Source organism: Bos javanicus, chromosome 19 (assembly GCF_032452875.1).
Source record: "Bos javanicus breed banteng chromosome 19, ARS-OSU_banteng_1.0, whole genome shotgun sequence".
NCBI lineage: Eukaryota > Metazoa > Chordata > Mammalia > Artiodactyla > Bovidae > Bos > Bos javanicus.
In genome coordinates, this window is record NC_083886.1 from 38226273 (window position 1) to 38252257 (window position 25985).

Genomic DNA, 25985 nt, shown 5'->3' on the forward strand with positions numbered 1-25985 from the left:
AAGAGGACTATGGGGGCATGGGTCACCAGGAAGGCTAGAGAAAATGTACTGTCTACACTGCCCAGAGCACAGGTCTTGAGAGTGGCTTTTCTCTGCTACCTACCCACTTGGGCCTCATCTCTTGAACATCAGAACAAGCCCTTCGTAAAATTTTACTTTTTATCAGTCTGAAACAAATCGAATTTTAAAAGACCATTTATCACAAACTCCCTACACCTTAACAAACATTCTAAAACTAAACAAAAGCTTCTCGAGAATGCGCTTCATACATGTGCAAAAGCTTTTATAAAGAAAGCTGTATGGATCTGCATGACATGCACCCATGCTGGCCATGCTCTCAACTTGGGTCCTTTAAAAAACACTTTTGAAACAGGGATGATGCTTTAATTCTGGAATTTAAAGCTAGAAAGTAGAAGATATTTTTGAATACCTGTCCCCACTCAGTGGCTATGAGTTAGTCACAGAAATAATTCTGAAGAATAATTAGGCAGAGCTCTAAAAAGCTGGCCTAGGAAATGTTCAATACCAGGGTAAGATAGAGAAAACCAGCAGCTGTAGCCCAGCCTAAACAAGGGCAGCGATCAAACCCTGGCTCTCCCAAAATTTTAACAAGTCTCCTCTATGGAGCCTTATACCAAGGTCACAGGACAAAAATTTCTGTAATTAACCAAGGTCAGTAGCAACTGTTGCCATGAGCCTCCTGATCTAAATCAGCCAGGTCCTTTACCCTGCATTAGGTAAAATACCCACCCTGAAACATTCTAACCAATCACTTAATGTCACCTTTCCAGTTGAAATTTTCTCTGCCTTGAGGGTATAAAAATTGGCAACTAGCCGAATAAAGGGGTCAGCTCTCCCTTGAGCCAGCCTGCTGTTCTAATAACATCTCCCACTCTAAGAAACTCTGTTCTCCTCTCATTCTGCCTCATGTCTGGAAATTCTTTTCCAACCAGCCCATGGACCGCTACAGAATCCAGAATTCTTAAATAAAATATTCGATTATAATTAAAAAAAAAAAAAAAGGAAGATGAAATTCACTTTACAAACTTTAAGTTTCTTTGGACATAAAGATTCTAAATATCTAAACTATCTGACAACAACCTTGATCATTATTCCTCTCCCATTCTTTTATAGCTGCAATGAAAGGCTGAAGCAATCCCACAAAGGGGAGTTCCTATTTAGGTTAAGAGAACAACAGAGAGGGGTACCTTCCAGTCTAGGGCTTCTCAGAACTGCAAATTATCCAACTGACACAAAGGGGCACCTACTGCTCTACCCAGATAACTACCTCTACCAAATAGGTCCTTCCAGGAGTTGAGGTGGAGAGGGAAAACTTTAAGGGACAAAGGAAGGGAGGAGGGGTAATTAATTTTAAATATCAATAGGAAGGAAGTCTCAAATAAGGATGGCCGGGGGAAGGGAAAAAGAGTCAAGCAGCAAGCTATGTTTAATCCCTAGCAAACTGAGTGCTAATTTTCCTTGGCAGTTCCAAGTGACCCTCACAAGTGGTCCTCACCTTGGAAGTTTTAATACTCACCAGATCCTCTGAAGCACGGGCTTGTGCTCTTCGGAAAAGATCCAAGTCATACTCGCTCGTCAGGTTTTCCAGGAGAGGTTCCCGAGTGTTCCCATAGGTCTGCCTGTGTTCCTAGGAAAATAACCAGAGCATGATACTTTCTGCTTCTAAGATCTTAACCTATTGCATTTCAACGGATGCCAATCAGAGGGCCAAGAATAACCATACCTATTTATTTAGTACCTACTATTAATATTTGCCAGCCATTATACTAGGCACTAGGGATCAAGTACAAAACAAACTATCAGACAGGTTAATTCCAGAAGATACCCACTACCCACTCTAGTGAACCTGGAAAGGAAATGTCCTAATAACCACCCCTAAAGGGAGTTTCATTCTTCAGAATTTTATGCTTCCATTTCTTCCTCTGAAAATGTGCATGGCAAAACAAATAAATAAAATATAACAAAACCCAAATGCACTACCAACTTCTAGAATCCTGAGATCTAGTTGGATAATCATTAAAAACAAAACCAAATAAAAACTAGAATCTCTAAGCCTTCATTTCTAAGATTTTAGGCTGAAAATAAAATCTACAGGTAGGAAGGAGCAGCTGGACTAAGCAGGCTTTTGTAAACTCTTTCCCTTGAATTGCTGCACCTACCATAACACAATCCACCAAAGGCACTGGAATACTCCCACTTTAGAACTCCAGTCCAAGTCTACAGGAAAAAAGGTTAGCTTCCTTGAGAAATGCTTTACTAAATATTAAGCAAGTACAAAAGAGGGAACAGTCATTGAAAACTAGAATCATAAAAATAATCCAGTTTTAAATAAATAATATCAAATCTTACCATAGCAGTCAGTACACAAGTATCCATACACAAGAAAGAAAATCCAAAGGGGCAACTTTCCTTTTAACCTTCAATTCTAGCCCTTCCCACTCCTTCTTAGACTCCGCCTCCTAGCAGAAGGTGAAGAGGATCGGAAGATAGTAGAAGATAATGGCTAAGAGGATCAGAAGGCTCATTCCAGGAAGAATGCTGTAGACCTTACTCATATATTAGCATATGAAGAAACCACTCACCAGTACTTTTACCCCTATTAAAATTTCTCCTGGCTTATCTGGGCCCCTTTGATGGATATCTTTTTAATTTGGGGTTCTGTCATCTAAGCCTTGGGTTCTAAGTATTTCTTCTAGTTTTGTGTACTTTTTTAAAAAGCTTTAAAAAATCCTATCCAGTACTTTTTTACCAGGAAGGTTCAGCCCAAACTAGAAAGCAGATGTAAGGTAAATTTCAGGAGCTTTTATTCAGACACTCTCTACCTTTATGATTCTGGGAAAATCATAATCTAAATCTCAGTTTTCCATCTATACAACAGCTGAAATACCACCCATCTTTGTAACAAAGATTATGGGAGCAACATAACCACAGTGCCTGCCTAGCACATAAGCACTTAATAAATGGTATTATCATATTATTACATCTCTACCCAACCTGTAGATAAAAATACTGAACAAGACAGAGGGGAAGCACACAATTTTCAACCCAAAGCCCAATTCTACAGCTGGGTCTTGGCTGCTGGGATGGACTTCCTCTGGCTGCAGGGAATGGGGGCTACTCTTCCTTGAGGTGCGGGGCCTCTTACTGCACTGGCTTCTCCTGCTGCAGAGCACGGGCTCCAGCAGTCAGGCTCAGTGGTTGCGGTGCAATGGCTTAGCTGCTCCAAGGCATATGGGATCTTCCCAGACCAGGGATTGAACCCATGTACCCTGCATTGGTAGGTGGATTCTTAACCACTGGACCACCAGGGAAGTCATAAATGTACACTATTTTTAAAACTAGAAAAATAAAAAACTATAAAAAGATTTACTATATATCACCCAATTAAAACCTTTTATCGTGTAGGTATTTTATTCTTTCATTTAAAGACATGGACTGATGCTTGGCTTGAATATTCTTCCTTATCGTTAACATCGTATTTGTTCAAACAAGAAAATTTAACCCTTTAAACCTAAAGTGAGGTTTATAAACTAGAAGATTCTATTTTTTCTTAATCTAAATTCTAACAGTATTTGTTTTTTGAGGACGCCCAGTTCCACTCTTGTTGGAGAATTATATATACAGTGAACTCTAACTGCCAAAGAGTCCTGTTACAGAGCATACTAAATGGCAAGTGTGAAAAGCAGAATCTTAGCAACCAAAAGGAATCAAATGTGATAGCAAGAGTTCATGCTATTAAATATTTAACTTATCCTCACCATATATTTCTCTTTTTGTTCTTTGCTCAGCCCAGAATTTCTTTTCTTCCTGAGTTCAGCAACCTTTTCCTTATATCGCAACTGCCTCTCTGATGGTGCCTAAAAAGAAAAAGGAGAAAATTGAGAAGCTAGCTAGAAAACTCATTATGTAATTAAGTCTCTAAATGAAAGTAACATACACCAAAGAAAGGGTAGAGGGAAAAACAGTCAGGGTGGGATGTGAAGTATATTACAGCCACCCTGTGAATGCTGCAGTTAATTTTTAAACTCCAAATGGGGTTCCCTCATCACCTAGACCACTACCCTGTCAGTTAAGATGAGTTTAGGAAATGTACTTACTTTAATATTAATCCAAATGGAATATAGATTAAGGATGGAAACAACAGGAATAAAATCAAGATCATTTCAATTCATTAGGCATTTATTGAATGCTTACTGCTTTCCAAGCACTGATACGGAAAATGAATAAAAATTTAAACACTGAATAAGAATAGAACCCAAGATAAACAATGAAGAAAAGTGTAGCCACCTCTTACTGAGTGCTTATTACCTGCCAAGCACTGAGGACAGGTACTTACGGTACTTTACATGCATAATTTAGCTGACTACACTGCCAGGTAGATATTATTCAAGGAAATAAAATTGAGGGAAGTTAGCTGACCTGCCTAAGACCACGCAGCTAGAGTAACAGAATCGCAGTATTCAAATCCAGACCTGTCTGGCTCCAAAGTCAAACTTCTTCCCGTCACCATGCCTCCTCTGCTATCCACTTATAATCTAACCACAAAAACAGACATCCATATGATGAGATATGAGTATATAAAATGTGCCAAAACCTAAACTAACATTCTGAGAACATTACAAATAGGAATACATGAGGAAGAAATTCATTAATGGTACAAGATTTGGGAAGAATTCGACAACAGCTAAGAGTTGCACAAGGCCTTGAAGGAAAAACACAATCTCTTCTTGGTATAAGTATAGAGTTCTAGGCAGAAAAACAGCAAGAGAAAACACCAAAGGCATTCGGGGGCAGGGGAGGGGACAGGAATTAAGCATAATCAACGTGCATGAATGTTCAGAGAGACAAGAAGATTAGAGCAAAGCAGCATCTTGGAATCCAACAGCAAAGAAAAGTAGAAGAAAAATGACATAATCAACAAGCGTCAATGCTAAGAAAAAGTCACTGGTGCCATTGGAAACATACCAGCAGAGTAGAGGGGCCTGAAAGTAAATTATAATGGGTTAGAAAGTGGATGAAAATGAGGATATAGAGCAGAGAATATAATCTTTCAAATAATCAAGATTACCTATTATTATCACAAGTAGCATGATTCCTTCATTTATGAGGTAGAAGTTTTGTTTCTAGAAAATTTACTATTTGGAAAAAGCACTGTTTCTAAGTTTATGACTGAAGACCACTTATGAAGACGCAGCACAGGAAACAAGAGGAGTGGACATAGCTACAATGGTTATGGGGCAGAGAGAATCCAAGACTCGGCTCTCAACTGTGAACGGCCGGAGCGTTAACAAGGCCCATACCTGGTGCCTGGTTGCATGCCTGTTGTTGTCATCTTGCCTGTGGGACAGCATCCTTTCTTCTATCTGCTTATCCCGGCTCTGTGCTCTCACCTGCAACCATCAACAACGTCAATCAATCCACCTGCTTCTAAAACTATGTTCGCCTAAAGTGTAAGAATACAGCAGTAATCCCTTGAATTTACACTGTACTTTCACTTTCAAAGGGTCTTCACGTTAGCACAATCTGTATAAGAAACAGATAAGGCAAGCTTCATATTCTGTTTTCTCAGCCATTATCTGAGAATCAGAAAGTGACATAATTACAGCTGGATGGTGGTAAAGCTAGGATTTTAACTAAGTCTGATGACTCTGAGCCTCTTTCCACTGTGCAATGCTAAGTGTGAGGAAGTGCAAGAACAGAGTAAAGAAGTACAAAGAAAAGGTTAGATACTTCAAGTCTAAAGGGAAACCTAACTGCATTTATGACCTTAGATAAATCACCTTCAATTACCAACAGTCTCAGATTCATCTACTGGGCAGTGAGGACTCATATCCAACTCCCTATTTCACATCAACACTAAAACTCAACATGGTCAAAACAGGGCGACTAACACTCTCCCACAAATCTGCTCCACCCCCAAACTCCTCTATAGCAATAAATAGTAGCACTTTTTAAACAACCGATCAGGTCAAAAACTTGAACATCAATGATGCTTGATTCTTCTCTTTCCCACTTCACATGATATTCATCAGCAAGTCTATCAGGCTGCCCCTCTCCAAAACACATCCCAAGTTCAGCCAATTCTGACCATCTCCACTGCCAACAGTCCAAGCCACCATCTACTGCCTGAACCTCAGAGTAGCCTTCCCACAAGTCTACCCTGTGTCAACTCTTTCCCCCTCCAGTTCATTCTCCACATACCAGCAAGCTGTGATTTTTCAAAAGTGTTTTGGTATTTTGCTAAAGCCCTCTGAATGCTTCTCATGGCTGTCAGAACAAAAGCATACTCCTTTTGCCAAGGCCTACAGGCCCTTCATGATCTGGATCCTACTTCTTCATTTCCTATCACATTTCAGCCTCACTAGCCTACTTTCCATCCTTCAAACCCAACCATTTTTTCCCCACCTCACAGCCTTTGAGCTTACCCATCCTTCTACTCAGCATCTAGACACAACTGCCTCTTTGCCATCACCCACGGCTCAGATAAAATGTCTTTCTTCACAGCCCAAGCAAAAGCAGTGCCACCTTGTCACCTCCAAAACAGTCACTCTCAGTTTAGTCTTTTTGTTTCTCACGTTTACCACTAAATAAAATTCATACTAATTTTCTATGTTGATTATACCCCTCCCCATGAAAATGTACACTCACTGAATACAGTCTTTTGATTGAATAAAAATGGTAATATTGCTGATTGCAATCATTTATCGGAAAAGTCAGAGTAATTCTGTGCATGCCAAGTATTTTAAAAACTCTGGGGCTTTTAATAAATGTGAGGAATTAGTCTAATGTTTCAATTTGAGATTCTAAATGTAATAAAATATGTATCTTTCAGAAATACTCCTGATCCTCTAACCACACGGTCCAGTAGTAAAGATGGATTATCCTGAGTCTGATTCCCTTTGTAACAGAGACCACAAAAGAGTAAAGTTCAAGAAATATGTTTCTCTTTCCAAAATTTTCTTCCCAAACTGGAAATTGTCTTTCTCTATCATCCAACAATTTTATACCTTAGGAAGACTTTTATGTAAAACCATCCATAGTATCAGACTATTACATTTAAAGACAAGTAGTAACAGACAACTCCCAAAAAAAAACAGGGATCACAGTTATTTTCAGAGAAAGAAGCACCTAATGCCTTGTCAGCTTCTGAAGGAGAAGACGGAAGAGCTATTTCTGTTTTGATCTGGTCTCATACTAACATGAAGATAATGGCAAGACCTACCACTTCTACAGTCAGCAGAATAAACTGCCTTGCTTATAAGAGAAAGTTGAGATGAAGGAAAACAAGGCTAAGGGTCCACATACTCAAAATTCACGTCAAGTACCGAGAGTATACTGCTTTACTGAAAGACTAAACACAACACATAAAAAAGCTTTCTCTCCTGTGGTCCACTTGTAAATAAGAGAACACATTCCTGAATCAAGGAGGATTAACGTTAACTAGGGAATCTCATTTTTCTCAGGAGGAATCTGGCCCAGACAGGAACAAACCTGTCATACTGGCCTTGTTAGCAAAATAATCACCACAAAAGCAACAATTAATACTTTGGTCTAACCAACCTGGATACCCTATCCAAATACTACCTGAGCAATGCGTTTAATTAATAACATTTTCAACTTGTTTGTCCATAATTCGTTTTTTGGTTTCTCCTTGGTAGCAACAATCCAGACAGACACATACAAAATAGGGTCTTAGGTTCTACTCTTAAATCCATTATTTCAAATTCCAAAAGTTATTTAGAACTGTATTTTTCAAGATTGTAAGACAAGAATTAGCCAAGAGTAGGTATGATTGAGAGTAACAAAAAGGAGAAGTATTCCATAGAAGTAGACATAGAGGAAGTGAATTTAGAAAAACCTTTAAAAAGTAAAATACCTTCATAGATTTGTAAGAGAAACTAATGCATAAATACTGAGACCACATATTTATGCAAATTATTCCTTAGTGGCAAAGGTCCCTAGCAATCTTTGAAGAAAATTTTCAACAGAAAATATTGATGCAATTAGAGGGTGACGTTCCAAGTATTTCATAGATAATCCCTTTGTTAATTTCTCTCAAAGCACTCCTTACAGACAATAATCCTTTTATTAGTCTGTTTTCCTTTCTTTAAACACAGCTGTTTCATAATGTTTCCTCCACTAGTATGTAAGAACAAGGACCCTGCCCATCTTGTTCACACTGTATCCCCATTGTTTAGCCAAGTGCCTGGCAAACGGTAAGCACTCAATAAGTATACGGTGAATAAACGACATATATAATTACCTTGCATTCATCAGCTGAGAGATTATGATAGAGAGGGCATCCTGATATGGAGAAATGTCTCTCGTGTTTTCCTGTAAGGTGTCCTGTTAAAAGAAGAAAAAACTTAACCTCAAGATGAAAGGTCTAAGCTTGGAAAGTAATAGTTTTCACTAAAATAAACCTTTTTACGATACCATTTTTATCAAGTATATGTCTGATTACAGATTAAATCCATCAAAGGCAAGGGTCATAACTTGCACCCACAATAAATTATTTTCTTCTACAGGTTGGACCTAACCATCTCTGAACATGTTTGCATATATTCAATATAAATTGTAGTTCCTTCTTTTCTGATCACGTAGTTCTCAAATTCCAAAATGTCAGAAACCCATAAATTTACTTAAAAGGCACAAAGTTATAAGCAAGAATATTTTCTTTTGGTAGAACTTAACTTTCCTATGCTAAATTGATCAAGTCATATATTTAATAAGTGTGGTTTCTATTGTGCAATGTTATCCAATCTAAATTGAACTTCTTACAATAATCAAAAGAAGATGGAGATGGAAGTGGTCTTTTCTAACATATGAGGAAATATACTTTGGTAATTTTGGACCAGATTAAATATATTCATTTTTGTGGAGGGGTGGCTGATTTTGTTTAAAGATTTAGGCTTCTTTTATAATCAAACTTTTAAATTATTACTACTTCGTTTTTAAAATACATAACCAAACTTTTAAACAGGTAGTTTGTGCAAGGGAAAGAAGGAAAAATACTAGAAAAGACAATACAGAAAGCTCTTTTTTATCTAAAGGGGTATTTATTTTTCTGTTTTTCACATGGTTTGTGAAAATACACAGGTAATTGATTATTTCATTTTTATATGTCTCTTCAATCAAAACGTTCATCAAACATCTAAGACTGAGACAGATGGTGAGACAATGCTAATGAGATAAATTAGCTAAGTTAAGCTGCAAATCTACAAAATTCTTTCTTTCATGGAAAAAAGACATTTAATTTGTAGTAAAGGAGACATTTAAAAGAGATTTAAAAATTACACAAGATTTAGAGAGTAAGCTTTAAAGGGTAGCAAAAGAGTTGGACACGACTGAGTGACTTCACTTTCCCTTTTCACTTTCATGCTTTGGAGAAGGAAATGGCAACCCACTCCAGTGCTCTTGCCTGGAAAATCCCAGGGACGGGGGAGCCTGGTGGGCTGCCGTCTATGGGGTCGCACAGTCAGACACGACTGAAGTGACTTAGCAGCAGCAGCAGCAACACGGAATTCCTTGGTGGTCCAGTGGTTAGGACTCTGCATTCACTGCCGAGGGCCCAGATTTGATCCCTGGTTGAGGAACTAAAATCCCACAAGCTGGGCAGAGCGGCCAAAAAATATATAAATAAACAAATAAAGGGTAAAACAGTGCAAGTATTGCAGGAGAGGAAAATTAATACAGGGCTTTACAGGTGGCACTAGTGGCAAAGAACCCTCCTGCCAATGCAGGAGATGTAAGAGACGTGGGTTTGATCCCCAGGTCAGGAAGATTTCCTGGAGGAGGACATGGCAACCTACTCCAATACTCTTGCTTGGAAATCCCATAGACAGAGGAGCCTGGCAGGTTACAGTCCAAGAGGTCACAAAGAGTTGGACATGACTGAGCACACATACCCAAGAACAAGAGTTAATATAATAATATGCAGGCTGCCATTTCTCCAAGACTATATTATTAAAAATCCTGCCTGCCAATCTAGGAGATATAAGAGAGACATGGGTTCAATCTCTAGGTCAGGAAGATCTCCTGCAGAAGGAAACGGCAACACACTCCAGTATTCTTGCCTGGAGAATCCCATGGACAGAGGGGCCTGGCAATCTACCATCCATAGGATCACAGAGTTGGACACAACTGAAGCAACTTAGCACAGCACAGCACATATTATTAAAAATGCAATCTTAGAGATCCACACATTTATCTTAGACACCAAAAACTACCCTCAGTGATCAAAACCTATGTACAAAATGTAAAGTATCATGGCTCTAGCAAGCCTTTTAGATATTATGCATCTATCTGTAACTTCTAAATAAATTATTCAAGTTTGTTTTATTTTATAATATGTCAACTAAAACCAATCTGCCTGTATTAAAAGTTTATAAATGATAGCTGTTCTATTAACCTAGCAAATTCCACTGCTATGAATTCATCCAGTAGATTTCTAGAAAGACACTAAAATATATATACATACAAGGCTATCAATTACAGTCCTGTTCTAAATAGCTTTTAAAAGCTAAAAAAGGAGAAACAGTATAAATATCAATCAATACAGGGCAATTCAAGTAATTTCTGAACTTTCAAATATAATGGAATTCTCTATATCCTTTAAACAAGAGGGACCGCTGAGTGCCAACAATGTAAAATATCTAAGATGTCAAACCAACCATTGTTTATATTCCTTTTTATAAATAACAACAGAGAAAGAAATATATGTGCGCATATACATGTGTTATGTATGTATAGGAACTTACTAGAAGTATTCATACACAACTACCAATAGCAGTTTTTATATCTAGGACATATTCTGGGGATATGAATAAAGGAGAACTTTTACTTAGCAATCAAGCCCTCCTAAAGGGTTTTAATTTTTCACAAGCACATCATACTTTCATACCAAAATTACAAAAAAAAAAAAAAAAAACCAAAAAAAAAACACCCCACCCTCAAACCTAATGACATTGTTTTGGCTAAGACGAGGAGTGGAACAGGATCAAGAATCATTGCAGAAGCTCAAGTTCATACTTTTCAAGCTTTGCCAGACATTAAAACCAAAAGTCAAAGTAAACTTCCCTATGATGCAAAAGATTTATATTTACCCTCTGGTCTACCACATTCAGAGTACTGAGTTCAGGGCATAAATAACACTTAAATCAGACCCCTACTCTAACCTCATCTCCTCCTCCCCATTCTGGTCTATATGCCCAGGCACACTGGCCCCTAAAGCATTACTCAAGGTGGCTAGGCACTCTCCTGCCCCAGACCCTGTCCACTTGCTGTGCCCTCTGCCCTTAATGCTTCTCTCCCACAGACTCAAATGGCTCACTCTCTCACTTATTTCAGGTTTCTGCTCACGTATCAGCGTATCAGAGTGGCTGTCCCTACACGGCACGCTCGTGTGCAGGTGCAGTATCCTACCCTCACAGCACACATCTCTAGCGGATTATGTGTTATACATCTGTTTGTCTTCCCCAGTTAGACCACAAGCTACAAGAGGTAGGGAATTTGACATGTTCACAACTCCACCCCCAGAATTTAAAACAGTGCCTGGAACAGGAAAACATTCAGTAAGCACTGAATGACCGGTTAAACAGTACATAAAATAAATGGAACAATTTAAGGATGCATGGACAGCAACAAGCAGAGTTGAAAATTCCTTCTCTTGCTGTGTGGCAAGGAGATCCTCTTAAAGTATATTAGCTATCTCTTGCATTAGTATTTGTATAATACCATCTATTCTTAGTTTTTCATTATTTATCTCAAGGAAATTGACTTAGGCCTGAAACAACTACCTCAAGTAACAACTGGTACAGCATCCAGGGGAACTCTGCTCTAGTTATGCATTTGATGGGTTGAAATTACCTAAGAAACTGCTGGTAATTAAATACTAGGGAAAACATACTGGTAGTCTGCAAAGCAGCAACTTTTTCTGTTCTACCTTTTTTCTGAACCTGGAGGCCACATTCAAAGGCTAAACTGGTAGACAGAAAGAGAGGCCCACTGTCTCCCAATCAGCACCTTCCAACTCTAGACAAAAGTTTAGACCAACATCCGCACCTAAGCTCACTTAAAGAACACACATAAGATTTTTAAAACATTACTAGAATCCCTCAGTAAGGAGAAAAAATAACTCTTAAGGAAACAGTGATATAATTAATCTATCTGAGAAGAAATATTTATCTAGTTTATACTTCTAAGCATACAAAGCCACAAGACCTAAAACTACTAAAGTCACAAAAGGTCAGGGTCTCATCTATACTCCTCACTTTCAGTGCCTCTTGACCAAAAAATGTTTTTCTCATTTCCTTAATAGCTATGGCTATACAACCATAATTTATTCACCTTACACTCTATTATTAGTCCTCGATACGCTTGAACTATGCACCATACAATGAGGTATTTGGAGATAACTGACGTTCTGTTTTTGTTGGAAAAATCAAAGAATTTTTCACTGGGAGGAGTTCTCAATAAACTGAATGGTGCATCATAGTTAATTTCCTTGTAACCAAATCTGTTATTATGGACAATAAGCCAAGAAGCAGGAATGCTTTTATCCAAGTGAGCAATTCAGTGTTATTCTAAGCAGTGGTCATTGAAGAGCCTAAGAAACTAAGTCGTAATGAACACTAAACATTTATGGGTGATCCTAATTCCAGAGAGAAAGAAAACCACACAATCCACGGTGTCATGAGGTGGGGGCACACTTACCTAGGGAGTTACAGCCTGGTGTAGGACACTTCATATTGAAATTGTAGCTTTCGTGGAAGCGGCGGCGCTTGGGGCGATGAGAGAGATCACTGCCCGAGTCCTTCAGGGACATGTCCTTGGCAATGCTCTCATCGTGAGACACGTTGGGGCTGGAGATGTCTATGTCAGATTCAGAAGAAGGGGCATTTCCAGTTGGCGTTCGAGGTGGAGACTCATCATGATCAGCTGTATTTTTAGTTTCTAAAGTAAAACAATTGTAAAACTCATGAATGGAGTTTATTTTACTTAGAGGGTTATTATACTCAGAAGAGTTTACAGGCTTCCCAAGATCCTCTTCCTGTGATTTAACCAGGAACTTTTGCCATTTATCTGCCATAAAACTAAATGCAAAATGAAGAAAAACTAATAACAGCATTCCTCTTCTGCAACTTTAAATTCTGACTAAAATTCCATTTGAGGTTTACATGATACATTTCACTAATTTGTGCTTCTCCCAAGCCCCAAATCATGAATAATCAAACCTGGATGGAAATAAACTTTTAAAAAACACTATCATCCTACTCTCTTGCTGGGAGATACATAGAATGGAATATAAATGAAAATGATTCTTTCTGCATGACACTGAACATACCTGGGGTGAGTGTGAAAGGACTTGACTCTGAATCAGGTGTTGCAAACCAAATGCCTACTAGTGCTGAGCAAGGCCAAATCAAGAGCCGACTGTCTCTCTCAAAGGGATAACTACTATTCAGTTCCAGTCAATTATGTAGTGAATGGCCACCTAACGTTCCCAGAGCTTTCCATTTTTTAAAAGAAACTAGTAACTCATGTTTTTACATAGAATCTTTGTTTTTTCAAATACTGGCCACTTTTTTTTAAGAAAGTAAATATGATGCCATCATACCAACAGACCATGTTGGCAGGTTAGAAGTTCAGTAGTCCATAGTCTTTGCTCTAAGGCCTCTAATTTGGCCTGGTGAATCACAACCTCAATAGCCTACCATTCATTCCCCATTACTGACAGTCATTCCTCCTCAGAACTTCAGAGATAAACGGACCCATAAGCATGACTGCAAGAAAATCTGCTTTAAGCCTTCTTTATCTGTCAGTAAGAGGTCGTCAGTTTCTTTTGCCTATTGCAAGCCAGATCAAATAATACTCCAGCTACTCTGGACCTCAAGAGTAGCAGAGTATCAAACTGTCCTCAGCAAGAGGTAAGAAAGGAATCAGACAAACAGCAATCACCTAGCTGAATTTTGTACTGGGCATCTATCTGCAGTGGCTCCAAGCCTCTTCTAAGAGGAAACTGATTAGATCCTCTCTGTAATGAGTCCAAATCACCCATACCCACTCACCTCTATCTGAGAAGTCAACCACTTGTTCAGTTTCTGAGCCAGATGAACGAGTCTGCCGAAGCGGGTATTTTTTCGGAGTCACTGGAGTAGGCTGCTGCTGACTACGGGTCACTCTCCTGGTAGAATAAGCAGGCTCCTCAGTGCCAAAAGACTGCAAATTTCGAACAGGACTGGAATCTGATCCCGATTTTAAAAATAATAAAACAATTAAAGAAAAAAGAAAGAAATCTGTTTTATATTCCATTAGTGTGACTTATTAGCACGTAGGTTCTCCTACATACAAGCAACATAGAGATGGTAGAGAGGTGCAGTACAGCACAGAATTAATGGCTTAGGCACTGGAATCAAGGCTGAATGTAATTCAATTCCACTTCATCATACTAACTAGATGGGCATACCTGGCAAGTTAATCTCTCCAAGCCTATTTCCTGATCTATTAAAAAAATGGGAAAATACTAGTAACACATTCCTCACACATTTGCTGTGAGAAATAAGTGAAATAAATCATATAAGGGACTTAATAAGATCCTTAGATATCTAAATGTAGTGCTTTATAAATATTAGCTACATGTTCTTTCTTCCTTTAACCCACCAGAAAAGAGATACTCTACTACTAAAGATATAACAATACACAAATATTTCCTTTCTTAAAGGACCTTTCTTTCTTCCTGATTACCCTGTCTGACACTCTAAAGCAAAATAATACTAGATTCATAAAGGGTAAGGCAGGGATACAACTTTAAAAATTTTTGGATGCAGAAATCTATTCTGAAGCAGCCAATAGTTCTTTGACATCTCCAATCTGAAGACACTTACAGGAAAAAAAGCAATTCAGAAGTTAAAGTCTATTTTAAACAATAGAAGATCCTAATATGTAAATCTTACAGATTCTTCAAGGAAAACTGAAATTCTCAAACTCTCCTGTAAAACTTAGCACACAGCTCAGTTTTCAGTTTGCATATCTCCAAGGGGCTCCATTTACAATGTAGTCTACATTTTGTTTTAGAAAGGGCCATCTAACATGAATCATAGTGTGAATGGTGTCCTCAGGAGTTGTGTAAATTACTGGTGATAAAGTGTAACTAGAAAGAGACCAAGGGCTCAGGTATTAGGTTGGTGCCAAAGGAACTGTCGTTTTGCACTGCTGAACTTTGCTGTTTGATATTGGAATACATTCTTAAATAAATGTGGTTATGGTATACATCATTTTAATGCACATTTCTTGCTTTATCTTTTTGCTAATGACTTATTACTAGCTGTTTATTTTTAGACTATAGAAATGATGTTAGACAAAAAGCATATTCAAGCAATTTTTTTACTTGAGCTCAAAATCGGTCATAAATCAGCAGACAACTCACACATCAACAATGCACTTGGCCCAAGAAATGCTAATGAACATACAGTGCAGTGATGGTTCACAAAGTTTTGCAAAGGAAGACAAGAGCCTTCAAGATGAGAAATGCAATGGTTGGCCATCAGAAAGTGACAGCAACCAATAGAGAGCAATCTTCAAAGCTGATCCTCTTACGAATACACAAGAAATTGCCCAAGAAGTCAACGTTGACTTTCTATGGTCATTTGGCATTTGAAGTAAATTGGAAACGTGAAAAAATTTGGTAAGTGGGTGCCTTATGAGCTGACCAAAAATTTTAAAAATTGTCATTTTGAAGTGTTGTCTTCTCTATGCAACAAGGAACCATTTATCGATTGGATTATGACCTGTGACTTGACGATGAAAAGTGGATTTTATACAACAACCAGCGACCAACCAGGTTAGTGGCTGGACAGAGAAGCTCCAAAGCACTTCCCAAAGCCAAACCTGCATCAAAACAAGGTCACGGTCACTGTTTGGTGGCCTGTTGCGGGTGTCTGATCCACTACAGCTTTCTGAAACCATTACATCTGAGAAGTATGCTCAGCAAATCGATGAGATGCACTGAAAATCGCAACACCTGCAACCAATACTGTCAACAGAATTCTTCTCTACTACAATGCTTGATCACATGTCACACAACCAATGCTTCAAAAGTTGAACAAACTGGGCTACAAAGTTTTGATTCATCCACTATATTCATCTGACCTCTCACTAACCAATTACCACTTCTTCAAGCATTTCAACAACTTTCTGCAGGGAAAATGCTTCCACAATCAGCAGGAGGCAGAAAGTGCTTTCCCAGAGTTCACTGAATTCTAAAGCATGGATTTTTACACTACACAAATAAATTTATTTCTTGTTTGCAATAATGTGTTGATTTTAATGGTTCCTATTTTGATTAATAAAGATGTGTTTGAGCTTAGTTATAATGATTTAAAATTCACAGTCCAAAACCGCAATTACTTTTGCACCAACCTAGTAGTAGATGGCACTTCAAAACGATCCTTTTTTTGATTTGTGGTCAGCTCATGAGGCACTCACTTATCGAGCTTTTTCACCTTTACAATTTGCTTCAAATGCCAAACAATTGTAGAACAAGCCACATTGAGTTCTTGGTTAACTTCTTCATGTAGTTTTAAGAGGATCAGCTTCTATGATTGCTCTCAACTGGTCTCTGTCACCTTCTAATGGCTGGCCACTGTGCTCCTCATCTTGAAGGCCTTTGCAAAATTTCTTGAACTACTACTGCACTGAACGTTCATTAGCAGTTCCTGGGCCAAATGTGTTGCTGATGTTGCAAATTGTCTCTGCTGCTTTATGACCCATTTTGAATTTGAACAAGAAAATTGCTCAAATCTGCTTTTTGTCTAACATCATTTCCATAGTTTAAAATACATATAAAAATAAACAGCAAGTAATAACTCATTAGCAAAAACATAAACCAAGAAATGAGCACTGAGATGATTTGTAAGATAATTACTTTTATTCAAGAATGTACTCCAGTATCAAATGGCAAAATTCGACAATGCAAAACTGCAATTACTTTTGCACCAACCTAATAATTCCTAGTTATTTTGAATATTTACAACTTTCAGCTGTGCAGTGCATGGCCAATTACTTTCTAAGAACACTTATGCACAATCTGTTGCATATACTATACCCTCTGCCTATAATACCACTTTTCCATTTTCAACTTGTAAATTCCTACTAGATCCTTTAAGATTTCCACCTCTGGACTTCCACAGCACTCTATGCCAACCTCTCTCAGAGCCCACTCCACAATACATTATCATATCAGTTTACATCCTGCACTATACTGTAAGCTCCTTGAGGGCAAGAAGTGTGATTTTTCTATCATGGTATTCCAGAACATAGCATAGTACCTCAATTATAGTCACCATTTATCAATATTCCCATTGTACCAAAAGATAAAAACTTCAAGTTGAGAAATCAAGAAACATCTATACTTCAGCTCAAATATTAGATTCAAAAATAAAGAACAGTTGCTAAAAGAGAAGGTTTCCACCTTCTTGCTTGGAAAATAATAGATGTTTTTCTCTTATTCTGCAACATGCTCATACAGCAATAACCAAATCAATGCTATTTAAGTGCTCAAAGTATTTTATATTTTCCTTCTTAATTTACTATCCCTCTTAATTGATCGTCTCGTCGGCTTTCTGTATTAATTACAACTTTCTGTCTTCCCCAGAGAATCCCAGAGCAGAGCCAGGAGGGTCAGGGATACCCTCCAAATCTAAGCCCAGATGGCCAATTGCACTACAGAACCTTCCAAAACCGAGATTCCCCATTCTCTACTACCAAAGCAAAATTCTGGGTATTTACAATTGACAGCTGGTCAACTGTTTCTATTTATTAACTGTACCTGACTATATTGTATAATTAAACATGGTTTTAGAAGTACTGGGACTTCTTTGTGGCCCAGCTTGTAAAGAATCTGCCTACAATGCAGGAGACCTGGGTTTGATCCCTGGGTTGATCAAAGATCAACCTGGAAGATCCCCTGGAGAAGGGAGAGACTATCCACTCCAGTATTCTGGCCTAGAGAATTCCATGGACTCTATAGTCCATAGGGTCACAAAGAGTCTGACATGACTGGGCAACTTTCACTTCACTTCGCTTCAAAGTACTAGGCCTCCTATAATAACAAGTTCTTCAAGAGACCACTTTAAGTCCCTAGGCCTAAACCACTTTTAGGAAGTGAAAAGATAACACTCTCATTTTACTGATTGGGAAACTGCAATGTATAAAAAATTAAATGACTCAGGACATTCATGTTTCACCCATCTATTAAAGCAGACACAGTTCTTTTGGGTCTACAAATCAGACAGTTCCCCAAATGGAACCATTTTAAACACGTAATACTTCGCAGTCATTTATTCTGTATTTTACCAGATTCTGTCATCAACATTCAGACAAGGGACCAGTTTCCACATTAACCAGCACAATAATATGATGTCCAATAAGCTGTGAGGTGTGATCATGAAAAAGGAAGCTGTCTTTTACCTTGGGAACTCTGGCTTAGCCGGGCTGAAGAGCGGGTGACTCGGGCAGATCGCCGGGATGTGCCATCACTTTCTGAACTATCTGTATGCTCAAGATCTGTAGAAAAATCGGAATCTTCGGTTCCATCTGAACTACTCCCTGCATTCCTCTGTAACACCATAGATTCAGACATTAGCACAGAAACATTTACTCAGTGGGTTTGAATTAACACTGGAAATAAAACAGACTGTGATGCTGATAACACCAAGTTCAAACGTTCCTTTGATTTACTTAAATGGAACAACCGACAAATAATGCACCTTTATTAAATAAATACAGAAGAATTCTTACTGTATTATTATAATTCTAAAACAAGTTCATTAGGTCAGTACAACAAACTTTAATAAAGTATTCTACTCAAAACAGTCTGGTTGACATAAAACATGTACTTACAGTAAGTCAAGGGTAATGAGAAAAATGTTAGTGCTAGACCCCACTGAACTTTAGAGTAGCTTTTGTTCAAAGTCTCCATGAACAGCTATTACATTTTTAAAAACCACACACTAATTCAAAATGCCATGGTCCTAAAAGAACTTAGGGAGAAAGAGAGTAACATTCTTCTTTCTTATGTTATCTACTTTTAAAGTTTCTCCATTTGAATGCCAAAAGTGCTTTAAGAAAGGGGGGAAGGGAGTGACTTGCACATAAAGACTTACAGGTAAGCATAAACAGAAGGTTGGAGAAGGCAATGGCAACCCACTCCGGTACTCTTGCCTGGAAAATCCCATGGATGGAGGAGCCTGGTGGGCTGCAGTCCATGGGGTCACTAAGAGTCGGACACGACTCAGCAACTTCACTTTCACTTTCATGCACTGGAGAAGGAAATGGCAACCCACTCCAGTGTTCTTGCCTGGAGAATCCCAGGGACGAGGGAGCCTGCTGGGCTGCCGTCTACGGGGTCGCACAGAATCAGACACGACTGAAGTGACTTAGCAGCAGTAGCAGTAGCAAATAGAAAGTTTTTAAAAATCACCTTTTCAATTAATAATTATTTACCAATTGTTAGCCTTCTTAGGCATGATTAGCCACAGAGATAACTTTTATCAACTGCGCTAATAAAAGTGTTAACTTTTATTAACACTATACCTTTGACTAAACCAGAAATATATTTGCTAAAAAAATAAAAAACAAAACCAAAAACAACACTGAAGCTTCAAATTATTGATAGAAGTTCTTTATTCAAAATCCTAAGCACCAGTTGTTTAGAATTCATAATCTTTTAGATTTTTGGAAAGGGAAAAATTTGCATGCATCTGCAATACCCTTTCTGCAGCAAAATTTATAAACATTCACACTAAATGAGACACACAAAAACTGTAAATCGCCTCAGGACAGTTTATGCCACCAAATAGCTACTAAAAAGCACACATTTTCACAAGTTCTCTGTATTTGGGAACTGCAGAAAGAGAACTGTGGGCCTATTCCAAGGCACCAGTACTACTGTTGCATTTGGTGAGCCTTAACATAAATACCACCTATCAATGTACATCACTGTAGGAGACATTAAAAAGTATAAATACTCGAAAGCCTCTGGGAATAGAAACATTTCTGCAGAAATGAACAAAAATACAATCAACTTTCCAAATATTCCAAGGCTAATCTGCCCAGATACTGAGTGGAGGCTCCAGAGACAGTCACAGAAAATTGACAGAATAAAAGGGGCGTCTTAAAAGTCATCCAGTCCAATTACTCAGATATTGAATCCCTGACTATATCTGACCATCACCTTCCTGACTTGATCATGGAATCGAGTTCTTCTCTCCCGGCTTTCACTAATCTACTTCCCATCTTACTCCATAGCAGACTTAATTGCTCTCTCACTTTCCTGCCATTAAGCTTTGTCTATTATTGCCAAGTAGAGAATTTACTAGATCTTTTCAAGTTATTTACGAGTCTGTTTTCCCCATCAGACTCAGATTTCCTTAAGCCAAGGATCATGTCTAATTAATTTTTGAATCCCCAGCAGCCAGCAGGTAGCAAGCAGTCAATAAACATTTGTTGAATTGAATTAGATTTGTTCTGGAGTCCCGGCTCTGCATTGCCTAATTGAGCGGCTTGGGGTACTCCATTAAGCCTGTTTGTTTAGCTGAGAAAAGAAGGGGTGGGGGTGTCCCTAGGTGATCTCATAAACCCCATCTAATTCTAGAAAGTTTCTGATTTAACGAACTGCATTTTGTAGGCGCTGGCTAACTAAGCACACAAGGAAAAATCACAGCTTAGGAGCAACAGGTGAGAGTGAGATCCCTGGGGAGTGGGCGCTGGTTCTCCACCACCCAGTTCTCGGCTTTGTTGTGTCCCCCGCGGGGAAAGGAAGGATGCTCCAAAACTCCGCCTCTGTGAGCATCATCAGACGGAAGGGAGGGGATTCGAGTCACCCAACCGCGGTCCCGATAAACCGCGCCCCCACAGGACAGACTGGCAGGCCTACCCAATCAAGAGAGGAGAGATCGTTCTCTACGGCCTGTCGGACAGCGATAGAGCCGGGCCCAGACACCGCCCCCACACGCGGGGAGGTGACCGTTGAGCCCAAATGGGCGGTGTCACCAGCCAATCAACACGTTTCTAGACGTTTCAGCGACCAATTAACGAGAAGAACGCCTCCGAGCCAGGCAAGCAGAGGGCGGGAATAGTTGCAACCATAGGCCGAGGCCAGGGTCGGGCCCACATTTTTCTGTTGGGTATGGACAGAAGAGGGTTGCTAAGCTAGATTCGGGGGAGCGGCAAGTTGGAACCCAATCATTGTAAGGCGTGGCCAACTGCGTCATGTTTCTCAAACGACTGTCTTTAGAAACCCGCCATCCCTCCCGTCCTGTTCCTCTCACCTTCCTTCGAGGCATTGCCGGCTGCTGCGGCCCGACGGTTACGATTCGGGCAGCGGCGGCAGCAGCAGGAACGGTGGCTCCGGCGGGCTCCGTGGCGGCCTCTGTAGCAGTCCCAATCCTGCGGACGATCCCAAGTGCCTCCTGCTTCTCAGCGTCTAGAGCCTTCTGCGCAGGCGCCGCGGGCTGAGGCGCTTTTTCCTCCACTTCCGGCTGGGGTTTGCGTCACTTAACTTTACGGGTCAGAGAGGATTCTGGGAGGTTCGTTCCCTTGGTGAGGCTACTGAGCGCCATTTTGGACTTGGGCAGGAAGTGGCTCCGGTGGTGGAAAGTGGGGCCAGCCATGTTTAGTAAGGGGAATGACACCCTTTGTAGGCGTGGGTAGCCATTCCTGTTTGGGGCAGAAGCCTGACAATTGAAGTTAACGGTTCTCATCTTTACCTTGGGCAAAATTTCCCTTCCTGGTCGTTTTAATTTCTGAAGTCGAGGAAGGAAAGCCCCAGAATCCATCAGGTTGTTGAGATTTAACCCCCTCGTCGCCGAATTGGCTAAAGGACGTTTCCGTTTATGGGTATAAACTCAAAGTTGGGAAGGGATATTTTGCAGAAGAAACAAGTTTAACAGCTATCCTGTGTCAAATGGTGAGGAATGGGAGCTTGGGAAAGGAACGAAAGGGTAGTGTCCATCACCAGGAAGTTTCTTGTCTGGTAGAGGAGACATTGTCCTTGCCCTTTAGCAAACATCAAGTAGATTAATTCGTTCAATCGCAAAAGGAGACCGAACCATTCTCCAGAAGCTGTAGCTCCAAAGAAGAGCCAGTTTAGCTCTGTGGTGAGCGCCCGTCTCCTTACCCCATCCTGTATGGGTATGAGCGCCTTGGGTGGCCCGCAGGATGAGAATGTGTGTGCATGTGTGTGCGCCAGAGCCGCAGAAGCATTGAACTTCATGAGCCCAAGTGACCTCTCGAAATTCAGCTGCTTCAGCCAAGAGTTGGGGGACGGAAAAACAGGAAGGAGTATTTTTAGTAAAGCTGGATCTCAGGCACTGATTTTTAAATAATAGTGAGGGGGCCTCGAAAGAAGAAGTTGTGGAAGATGTAAGCTAGAAGAGTTTAAAGGCAGGGACGTGGATAGCAGACGTTGAGGGTTTGAGTGAGTGAGTGAAAGTCGCTCAGTCTTGTCCGACTCTGCGACCCCATAGACTGTAGTCCATGGAATTCTCCAGGCCAGAATACTGGAACGGGTACCCTATTCCTTCCCCAGGGGATGTTCCAACCCAGGGATCGAACCCAGGTCTCCCGCATTGCAGGCGGATTCTTTACCGGCAGAGCCACAAGAGAAGCCCGTTGAGGATTTAGCTTGCTGAAAGAAGAGCCTTGAGAGGACCAAGGCTTGACCTGGAGCGCATGGGTGGGATCCAGGCAGGCTCAGTCATTAATTTAGGATCCTGGACCCCAGTGTCACCTAAGGCTAGCTAAAATGGATATCCCGCTCCCCCCCCCCGCCCCGCCCCGCCCCGCCCCTGGAGCTGAGATTAAGAACGAAGCAGCATAAGGCAAACATTTGATTGATGTGCTAAACAGAGGACTCTGAAGGATTGAAGTTCCAGACCCTTAGCTAGCACTCTCCTTGGAGATACTCTACGTGCTTAATTCCTCAGTCGTGTCTGACTCTTTGCGACCCCATGCACTGCAGCCCGCCAGGCTCCTCTGTCCATGAGATTCTCCAGGCAGGAATACTGGAGTGGGTTGCCAGACCCTCCTCCTGGGGATCTTCCCAACCCAGGGATTGAACTCAGGTCTCCCACCTTACAGGCGGATTCTTTACCAGCTGAGCCACCAGGGAGATATTCTGGGCTAGTGTTAAGGCAGACAGCTTTTGGTATTTTGTTTTTATTATTTTAGCTTTTAGTCTTTACTATAGATACTTTTGGATACCTTACTTAGTTTGAGGTGCACATAAGATCTTATTTGGAAAGGGCTCCTGCTTATTCTTCTTTTGTATCCCCTCAGGACTTAAGCATTTAATTTCACACTATTACTTTTATTCTGCACTTACTGGTATGTTCCTAAGGTTATTTTTGAGTGTTCTGGCTCCCCAACTGTTGGTCAGGAGCTCTTATGTTAAGAGCATGTCTCACTTCTTTAATACCATCCTTAATAGTACTCAGTCCATTCTATGCTGTGCTTAGTCACTCAGTCGTGTGCAACTCTGCGTTCCCATGGACTGTAGCCCGCCAGGCTCTTCTGTCCATGGCATTTGTCAGGCAAGAATACTGGAAGGAGTTGCCATTTCCTTTTCCAGGGGACTCAGGGATGGAACCCACATCTTTTGCATTGGCAGACGTGTCCAGCATTGGCAGACGGATTCTTTACCACTAGCGCCACCTGTGAAGCCTACAGTAAATTCTTGCTGGTCAATCATAATATGTTTACTGTTTCACAGTCTGAATGTATAGCACTCAAAGATGGTGAAGTATGCCTCCCTGGAAATCAGTATTTTAGAGTAAAACCTTATCCTGACTTAACTATTCATCATACAAACACCAACATTACAGATGTTCAACATTAATTAATCACTTAAACTGAATTTTCAAACACTGCAGCCAGCACTAAGAGTTTACGGTTTCATTTAGACATGGTTCTTGCCCTTGGAAAGTGTACCCTCTAGCAAAAAGATGGAAAAACTAACACCAATGGGATAGAAATGTGATCGTAAGAAAAGTGTGTACTAAAGATGAAAGTCAAATACCTAGGTATGTTTAGAATGGAGAGGGGGAAATCCTGAAAGCTTTTTCTCTCTTCCTTTTTTTTTTTTGAACTACACATAATCTTTACTTTGTTATTTTCATCATGACACAGTTATCACCCAAAGCAGGAACTGATGTTGATTTCATCAGCTCAGTTACCTTTTACCAGTTGTCCTGTCCTCATCTGCCAGACTTCACATAGGTAGCTCCACTGTTCTTGCCTTTACACTTTCATACAGGCTTTTCTTCCTGCCTTGATGCATCTCTCAGCCTTGTTTAATATTTACTTTCTTCCGAAGGTCTTTCCTGACTTTTTCTTTCTAAGGTATTAGGGCATAGTGATATATGTTACTCTGCACTTATTGCTTTATAGGTACTTTTTCTTATACAACTTGGTAGATGTGCTGTTTCCCTCACTCTGTGCCTAACAAGCAATAAGAACATAACTCCTACTTATTTTATTCATCAGCTCTTCTAGTGTCCAATACAGGGCTTTGATGTCAGATTTAGATTTGAATTTCAGCTCTGTCACTTTCTCTCTGCATTGCTCGTGGACAATTTATAAAATTTACCTGTGTCTCAGTTTTCTCATCTATGAAGTGGAGATACAAATAGCCACTTTAAGAGTTGGTATAAAGGTTAAAGGAAATGATTGTTATAAAGAGCTTAGCACAATTCCTGATAGAGTAAGTGCTAAGTAAATGGCTGTTGTTATTCCACTCACCCTAGTAATGGCTGTAACATCTTAATGTTTGTGACTATAACTTTATATGGTCTCAGTGGGTTGTTTGCTTTTTTCTATTGAGCTTCACTTAACTCAAAAGATACAGAATGATTACCCAGGCATTATATATTAGGTATTGAGTCAAAGCAAGATAGACAAAACATCGTGTTTCCCTAGGTCAGTAAGCTTGTTGTTCCAAAACACAATAGAGCAGTAATGGAAAAATAGAAAAATGAGCAAAGTTCAAAAGTGGTACAGAGGAGGAAATGTATTTTATCTGGAAGCTTTAGGAAAGTATGCATAGAGGAGGTGAACTTTATAGGACAAATAAGTTTGCCTGCAGACAAGGAGAAGAAGGACTTTCTTACAAAGGGAACAGCATGTGCAAAAGCAGAGGTGTGGAGCAGCCCTGTGTGTGGGTGGCTGAAGGCATGTCTAGATATGGAGTGGCTGACATAAAGAAGAGGCAGGAATGGTTTGGGAAACTATTTAAATGTCCTGGAGCCTGGGCCAAAGGTGAGGGGGAGTCTCTAAAGGATTTTAAGCAGAGGAGTCCCACAATTAGGCTTGCACTTTAGAGATCTGTTTCTGGAAGCTGTGAGGGGGACTGATCAGAGTGGCAAGGAGACCAATCAGAACGCTGCCATAATAATAACCTTACCCAGAGTCGAGGAGGAACCAAACAGGGCAGGGGTAGCAGGGATAATCTTTTGTGTATGTTCTTGTGAATTTTCTTCCTCATATCTGTATCTCCTCTCCTCTGTTACATTTGAAACTTCCTAAAATATCCCTCAATCTCCTTTCAGATGTTCCCCTTGCCAGTAAAATGATATATACCATATTTCAAATACAAAGTATAGTTGTCCATTGTTTGTTTCAAAGGCCTAGGAGTTCCTCAAGGTTGGGAGCCTTGCCTGGCTGGCCTCATCGTCTCCAGCTTCTTTCTTGCTGGCATCTAAAAGGGCTCGGTAAATGGGGTAGCCACTGCCAGGTGTTGCTCGGTTAGGAAAGACTTGCACAGAACCAGTCATCCTCTCTCCTCTAAGCCTCTTTCTGACCAGTAGTGGTTAAGGACAGCAGTTTCTTCTGTGTGCATAATAACTGTCCCGTAAGGTGAGGAAGCAGGCCTTGACTTTTTAAAGACAACGCTAGTGTAGCCAGGCCAG

General features: G+C 40.0%; 1 protein-coding gene across 2 annotated transcripts in view; it reads right to left on the reverse strand.

Moving 5' to 3' along the window:
- The window catches only part of KAT7 (lysine acetyltransferase 7), a 34795-nt gene extending 13248 nt beyond the window's left edge, over positions 1–21547 (reverse strand). Inside the window, exons 1-8 of one of the 2 annotated variants that reach the window (XM_061391428.1) lie at positions 21351–21547; positions 18490–18637; positions 14091–14267; positions 12736–12975; positions 8285–8367; positions 5322–5411; positions 3780–3878; positions 1538–1648 (exon numbers count right to left, since the gene is read on the reverse strand). In XM_061391428.1, the coding sequence (XP_061247412.1) occupies positions 1538–1648; positions 3780–3878; positions 5322–5411; positions 8285–8367; positions 12736–12975; positions 14091–14267; positions 18490–18637; positions 21351–21365 (963 nt within the window). In that variant the 5' untranslated portion in view covers positions 21366–21547. The remainder of the gene's footprint in view (positions 1–1537; positions 1649–3779; positions 3879–5321; positions 5412–8284; positions 8368–12735; positions 12976–14090; positions 14268–18489; positions 18638–21350) is intronic. The other variant, XM_061391429.1, reaches the window with a different exon arrangement.
- Positions 21548–25985: the final 4438 nt, after the last annotated feature.